Raw genomic sequence first — 6,951 nt, forward strand, 5'->3', positions numbered from 1 at the left:
GGCTAAGAAAACAATTCAAATAGTATTGTAGTCAACATGTGAGACTTACTATAACAATTCTCATTTCAGAACAAATTATAATCAGTTACTCAGCTTGAAAAATTTGGAAATATCTATAGCCAAAAAAAAAAGCAAACTTTTAAACTGCTTATTGTCAGGCTCTTGTTTTCCAGTTATTTTTGTTTTAGCCAATTTAATTCCAATAAAAATTTAAAAAAATTACTGGGTAGAAATCGAAAGTAATGGTCTCATCTTACCCCATCACTTCCCACCTGTCATACACTCTCTACCCTCTAAAGAGAAATTCTCCTGTCAATGTGGCTTCCAGTTGAAAGTGGAAAGGAAATAAGATGTCTTCACTAAAAGACTGTTCATCGTGTTCTCAATTACTTGCTTTTTTTTTTCAGGACTTAAATATGACATCCTAGAGAGTAGGGTCGGGGGAGCTGAAAAAAGAATCAGCTGACACTATCACTTGGACTTGGTAGAGAATCCTAATGTGTGTATGCATACTTATGTGTAAGGGCAAAAAAAAATCCCACCCAAATCCAAAATGTATGGGACACATTTAAGTAAACATCCTTACACCCCCAAAAATCTCTAAGCACATGTGTACAGAGATGTATTCCTATGCAAGCTCAGCTAGCTGTCCACACACATGTATTCACTTCTGGAGTAAAGGCATTTTCATTGCTCCCCATAGTTTCTTTCCATTAAGCGCGATTAGATGATGTCTATTCAAAGTTGCTGATCCAGAGAGAAAATAAGAGGAGATAAAAGGAGATTTCAAGTGACCTCCTCGTCCCTTTCACACCAACCTGAGCCCTAGAATAGCCAAGGATCAACCAACACAAAAGCCCTGTCCTTTCTCTTTTCAGCTTCAGAAGATTTCACGCAAATGGTTAACAATAAAACATAGAACTATCACCAAGTTTGTTAGCTCACGCATTGGGAATACTTTATTAACTCCTCCCACAGATGGGCTAGGTTTATTATCCACCTCTGAAGTGGGTAAATAAAATACAGCAAAACAGGGCATAATTATTTACTGCTCCATGTGGTTTGTATCAGTGGTGTACTATGCTCATTGCTTTTTCATTTGAACTTTACCTAAAGGCCCTCTCCCCCACTAATGGAGGACACTGTAATAAACATATCTTTCCACTGACAGTTTAGAGAGAAATATTAGGTTTTTATTTACATCAAACTTCTGATGGGTAAAACAGGATTGCAGCATGACCATAGTTACCGACAGATCTGCTGGCTCTGTGAGCCAATACTTTCCTACTACTTTGGTTTACTTTATAGGCAGTGAAGAAAGTGGCATTGAAGATTTAAACATATTCCAGCAGCTTTTAATCAGTGACTGTCCAACTTAGATCTACTTCTGATGGGCTAATCCTGGCGTAAAAGAAATAGGTGCCCTGACAGGTAACTATTAAGGGAAAGTATTACAGAGTGTAGTTAATTGTATTGCCAATGTACTCTAACAAGTTTCAAACTTATTTCAAACTTGAACTTTTCTTCCAAAGCCAAGTCATTTTCCCTAGGAAGAAGAGCCACACAGTTATTCTTCACTCAAGCCAGACATTCAAAATATATACATACATTTCCTAATACAAAGTCTCCAGTTCTTAATTTTTGCATAATGCATTCACATAGCTAAGGCTTGATTTTTACAAAAAGTAAATATTTGTCCCTGGTTTCACTGGCGCGGGGCTAGGAACTGTTGTCACTTTTCCTCCTACAAAAGGCTTGATTTGCATCCAAAGGTCAGTACTTGCTCTCCTGCCATTTTCCTGAGGTTACTCCTGGGCCCTTTAACTGGGGGCCCAAGCAAAAAAATGGGAAGTGCTTCCCTTATCTCTCTTTTCCAAAACACATGCTTTAACTGGCCAGTTTGTGATAGAAAACTAAACTGCTTTTTAAGGTAAAGCACTTTTGTCTGGGCCCAAAGGTGACCAAGAAGTAGTACCCAGACATACCAGTGTGCTAGTGAGTGCAAAAGCCTGCTGGATCCCTGGTTCAACTACAGAGGCAGGCTGAGAGCAGGCAGTCCATCAGAAGTCTGACTCCCAACTTGGCCTTTCCACCCTTGTTTTCACATTGACAAAGGCAGACCTTTTTACAGCTGGGCAGCCACAATACAGACGAGTTCAGTCTTGCAAGAGGGGGTGGTTTCTGACATAGGCAAGGCTTTTGTTTGTTTGTTTGTTTGGGATTTTGTTTTTAAAACAATCACAAAACATTAGGCAGGCATTACTATGCCTCTCTTCACCCTTTTCTTCAAAAGACCTATGCAAGATCATTTTAAATACATCTTCTTCAACTTCATTTTTCACAGCCTTAATCTCATACCAAGGGAGACTAATTGATTCGGCACCTTTAAAATCAGCTCTTTGGGAAAGGTCTGCAGTAAGATCAGAACAACTGACCTTTCTCCCAACAATTGCAGGCATGTTCATTTCTCCAGATGGGCCTGATAAACGGGGTTATTGCTGCTCTATGGTTTCTCAAAACAGAAGAGTACCATTTGTAACGATTTAGGGGATAGGGAACATATACAGGAAAGAATTTTCTACACATATCTGGTCATTTGTAGGGGCTCTTGAACTAGATTGAGAAAACGTTTTTACAAGGGCACTTTTTTTTTTTCAGTATGATTTACCAAAAAACCAAAACAAATGATCCATTGAGTTTGGGGAAAGCCAAATACCAATATCAAAGAGGTCACGGGATTAGTGAAGAATGATTCTAGCCTTAGTAGAAAGAAAGATAGTGGGGAGGGGGGTTGTTCATCAACTAGAAAGTCTGCATAGATCTGGACTCTGGGGCCTGGAATGCAAGTCATGTTGTCTGTGAAGCCACTGCGTCTTTCCTTCTCCCACCAGGTCACAACTGTTTATTGGTTGTCACGCTAGAAGAGAGCAACTGTTGTGTGGAAGGTGTTTAAAAAGTGAGTAAGGCTGAGCTCTGATGCTAGCAATCCACAAGAGGTATAATAAGCCTGATTTCTCTCCCCAAATGGAGAGTACCTTTTCATGTCCCTTGGGGAGACACACGGAGACTTTGTGCATTGAATTAGGCCATGAGGACTAGGAGGACAGAGGATGGCTTTAGAAGGGAGGCCTGGGAGTCCAGGCTCAGAGACCTGGGAGAGGGCTGACTATATATGGCCACGACGCTGGCAGTCTTAAGGAGGGTGCTGAGACAAGGGCCACACGCTGAGACTCAAGTTAGAGGTTCCCCGCGCCCCACCGCCCCAAACAAGGCCTTGGTGGAGAACGGTGGGAGAGCGATCTGGGAAAGAGGCTGAGTGGAAGAAAGACGCAAATTCCAAATGCTTTTCTGCCCTTGCAGCTGAGCATGCCTGAAAATCCCGTGGGTGGATTTTTCACACTTTGAGGACCTACCTGCTCCCGCAAAATATGATCACTTTCTCTTAAGTGCCCTCCCCAACAACAACAGATACCATTATCTCCTGGTTGAGTGTGGGGCGCTTCCAGCCTAAGGACCAGAGTGCCAAATTAAACTAGGAACAAACTACAGCCTCGCAGAGACAAAGCCTAAGCTTCCCTAGAACCTGAGCTGGGGTGGGGTGTTGAGCCCGAGTGGAGGCGCTCTGCGGGCGCGCAAAGCCGATAGGAGAACCATAGGGTCCCGAAGAGAAACTGAGCCTAGAGTGCCGCTTAGGCTGGAGACCAAGAAAGGGAAAAGTCTTGGACTTCTCGAGTCCAAGCAGGGGAAAGCGCCTCTTCTCGAAAAGCTGCGGTTTCTTCTTGCCCCTTCTCATATGCCCTGCAGGAGCGGGATCTGTTCCCCTCCTTTGAAAACCCGAGAGTTTCCACGGCTCAGAGCACCATCTCCAACAGCCGCCCGACCCCCTTTCCGTAACTGAGGCCGCCGTGGGGGGGGGGGGGCGGGGGCGGCGGGGGCGCACCCCTCCCTCCCTTCCTTCCGGAGAGGCAGGAGGCTTCGCCTGAAGCCTCTCGAGGCCTCCACTTCTTTCCCAGCACCCCCGGGGCACGCCGGATCCCCCCTGGGCCTCTTCCAAGTTTGGAAGCTCAGGGTAGGGGGGCCGGCAGGAAGAAGCCCCTTAGAGAGGGTGTATGGGCCCCCACGGCTCTCGGGGAGCCGCCGCTCGTCCTCCAGCCCCGCCTTAGCCCCTAGCCCGCCCGGCCAAGGGAAGGCCAAGGCAGCTCCGCGGGCTCCTTCCCGCGCCCACCCAGCCCTCGGGCGCGGCCCCCGGCGTCGGCTCCTCCCGCCCCCTCGCGCCCGCCCTGCGCGCCCTCTGACGCAAACGCGCGCCCCTGCCCTGCGCGGAGAGCTCGCTGGTCGGTTTTAATTGCGGCTCTTCCTTTCATGCACTCGGGCTCAGTCCTCACCCCCGGGGGAAGTGACCCCTCCCCGCCCCCGCCCCCGCCCCCGCCCCCGCCCCCGGCCCCGTCCCCTGGTTGCTGGGCTGGCTGCAGATCTCGGGCTCTCTCGCCGCCGCCGCGGGTTCTCCGCTCGGGAGAGCGGCTTGGGGGTCCCTTTTAATCCGCTGACGCTCTCACCCACATCAAACAGTCAGCCATCGATCGCGTTACATTAGGGGGATCCCGTTGCAAACGGCGTCCGCAGGTGGGCAGCGGGAGCCGAGCTCACCCGGGCCTGGCTGCAGCCGGGCAAGGCGCGGGCTACGAGCCGACTCCACAGCGGCTCCGGCTTGGCACCCGCCAAGGGGGTTTGGGGCGGGCGGGGGTTGAGGGGCGGCGGCGCGGATTGCCCAACCTGTGGACCCTCCGTCTGCCCCCCCTCCTCCAAGAGGCTCCGCAGCCTCTTCCCGCTGGTGGGGAGGAGGGTGGCAAATGGAGATGGGAGGGCAATCAGTTTTGAATCTGGGCCGATGCTCGGTGGGGCGCGATCCTCAGCTCCGGGGCGGCCCCGCGGGCCGCGATCCCTGTTCTCCACGCCGCCGCGGGACAGAGGCCGGGGGGAGGGCGGCTCCGGAGCAGGCCCCCCCGCGATAAGTTCTTCTCGACCCTCCCCTCTGGCTAGACCGAGGGCACCGCCCCCGCCCCCCGGCCTGCGGAACCCGTGCGAGCAATCGCTGCCTCCCGGCCTGTCCGCGTTGCAACAACCACCCCGAGTTCAAAAGAAACGATAATCATCGCCTTACTTGCCTGGTGCGGCAGAGATGGGCCGGCTCTGGCTTCTGGCGCCCAAGACTTCCGGTCCTGGGTCCGAGGGCGGCCGGGCCCGAGAGCAGGGCGTCCAGGCGCGGGGAGCCTCCGGTTCCCTGGCGCTCGCTTCGCGCTGCCTCTTGCACTCGCTCCGTCTCTTTCCAAGTTCTCTTTTCCTTCTCCCGGTCTCCCTCTCTGCCTGCTTCCTCTGCCCTCGACTGCCTGCCTTTGTACTCTGAGTAGGAACATTTAGAATTCATATGAGAAAACTCATTCTTTTGCTTCCTTCTTTCCTTCTTTTTTTTCCTCTTTCCTTCCTTTTTTTTTTTTTTTGTTCTTTTAATCGTGTTCTCGTTTCACCTTTTAACTGACCAGGAGACTTCGGCGCGATTATTTGGGGAGACGAGAAAGGGCAAGGAGCTCTCGCTGGCCCCCCGTCGCCTCCCCTGAAGCGTACAATGGGGCGGCTGCTTGCAGAGTGCATGGACTGTGTCCCTTCATTATTCGAACTGGAGGGGCTGCGGGGCGGGGGGGCAAGACACAGGAAAGCCTTTATTCTGCTCTTTCGCATCGTCGCTCGACACTAAGCGGTCGCCAGGTTCCTGACTCTCAGTAGGACTGGAGAGAGACCGGGAAGCGCAAAACGCACCCCGAAGGCGCAGCGCTTCCCCCAAACCCCCTCCCTGATGACATTTAAAGGGAGAACGAGTATTAAAACACACAAACCCTACCTCCGGCAATAACAGCGTGGCCTTTTTTTTTACTCCCACCTTCACCTGAGGGCGTGTGGAGGCTCGGGGGTGCTGGAGCTGAGACAACTTTGACGCTCTCCAGAGTCGAGGGGCGGCAGGCAGGCGCGCAGCTCCGCACCCCCCGGCGGCTGCGGGCGGCGGCTTTGTCACTCGGCGCCGCTGCGCGCCCGCCTGAGCCTGCCTAGGGGAGCGATCGCAGAACGAGGAGGTGGTGGGGTGGGGGGGAAAGATGCGAGTGTGCGATTGGAGAATATGTAACTAATAGAAGTATCATTTTCCCTCAGTACGATCTTTCAAGGAAGAAGGAGGAGGGAAAAAAAAAAATCCATTGAAAGAATTTTCAAAGTGCTGTGTCTTGGTTTGCAGAAAAGGCACAGGGCTGCGTGCCGGGAGGAGGAGGCGGGGAGGAGGAGGGGACCCGACCGCGCGTCTCCGGGACGCGGCTCCCGTCCGCTAGGTGGCAGCCGGAGCCAGCGATTCCTGCAGGCCTCGCGGCGGGACCCGCTCCTCCCGCCCGGGCCTCCTCTGGCGACCAATCGCCTTTGGGAACCGGGGGTCTCTCCCCTCTTTCCCTCTCTCTGCCCCCTCCCTCTTCCCCTATCTCTCTCTCTCTCTCTCCCCGTCCTTTCTTCCCTCTCTCGCCCCCCCCACCCTCCTCATCCCCACCTCCCTTCCCCATCTTCATCCCTTCTCTCTCACCCTTTTCCCCCTTTTCCTGGGACTCGGACTCGGCCCGCACTGACCGCCCCCCCCCCCCCCCCGCAGCAATATGAGAACTTACTACTCTTTTATTAACAATTATTGGAGCGTTCTTTGGAGGTTAAAACAGCCTGAGGATATCAAAAAGGGGAAGGAAAAAAAGGAAAAATCGGGGGGGGAGTTTATTTTAAACATCACCTTTGGGATGAAGAGGAACCATTGATTCGGACTGATTTGGGGGGCAATTTCTGCGAATTCCAGGAGTGCTTTTTGTCATAATTGAACCTTTCATTTTAAAACCAAAATATACGTTGGATCAAGGTGGGGGAGAAAAA

The 6,951-nt window shown here is 51.7% G+C and overlaps 1 protein-coding gene across 1 annotated transcript in view; it reads right to left on the bottom strand.

Moving 5' to 3' along the window:
- LOC138441636 (serine/arginine repetitive matrix protein 3-like) overlaps positions 1 to 6,596 on the bottom strand; it is a 161,202-nt gene extending 154,606 nt beyond the window's left edge. The window contains exons 1-3 of the mRNA XM_069592740.1: positions 6,346 to 6,596; positions 5,897 to 6,098; positions 5,166 to 5,400 (exon numbers count right to left, since the gene is read on the bottom strand). Of these exons, the coding sequence (XP_069448841.1) occupies positions 5,166 to 5,400; positions 5,897 to 6,098; positions 6,346 to 6,596 (688 nt within the window). The remainder of the gene's footprint in view (positions 1 to 5,165; positions 5,401 to 5,896; positions 6,099 to 6,345) is intronic.
- Positions 6,597 to 6,951: the final 355 nt, after the last annotated feature.

The sequence above is a fragment of the Ovis canadensis genome, chromosome 5 (genome assembly GCF_042477335.2).
Source record: "Ovis canadensis isolate MfBH-ARS-UI-01 breed Bighorn chromosome 5, ARS-UI_OviCan_v2, whole genome shotgun sequence".
In the NCBI taxonomy this organism is placed as follows: Eukaryota; Metazoa; Chordata; class Mammalia; order Artiodactyla; family Bovidae; genus Ovis; species Ovis canadensis.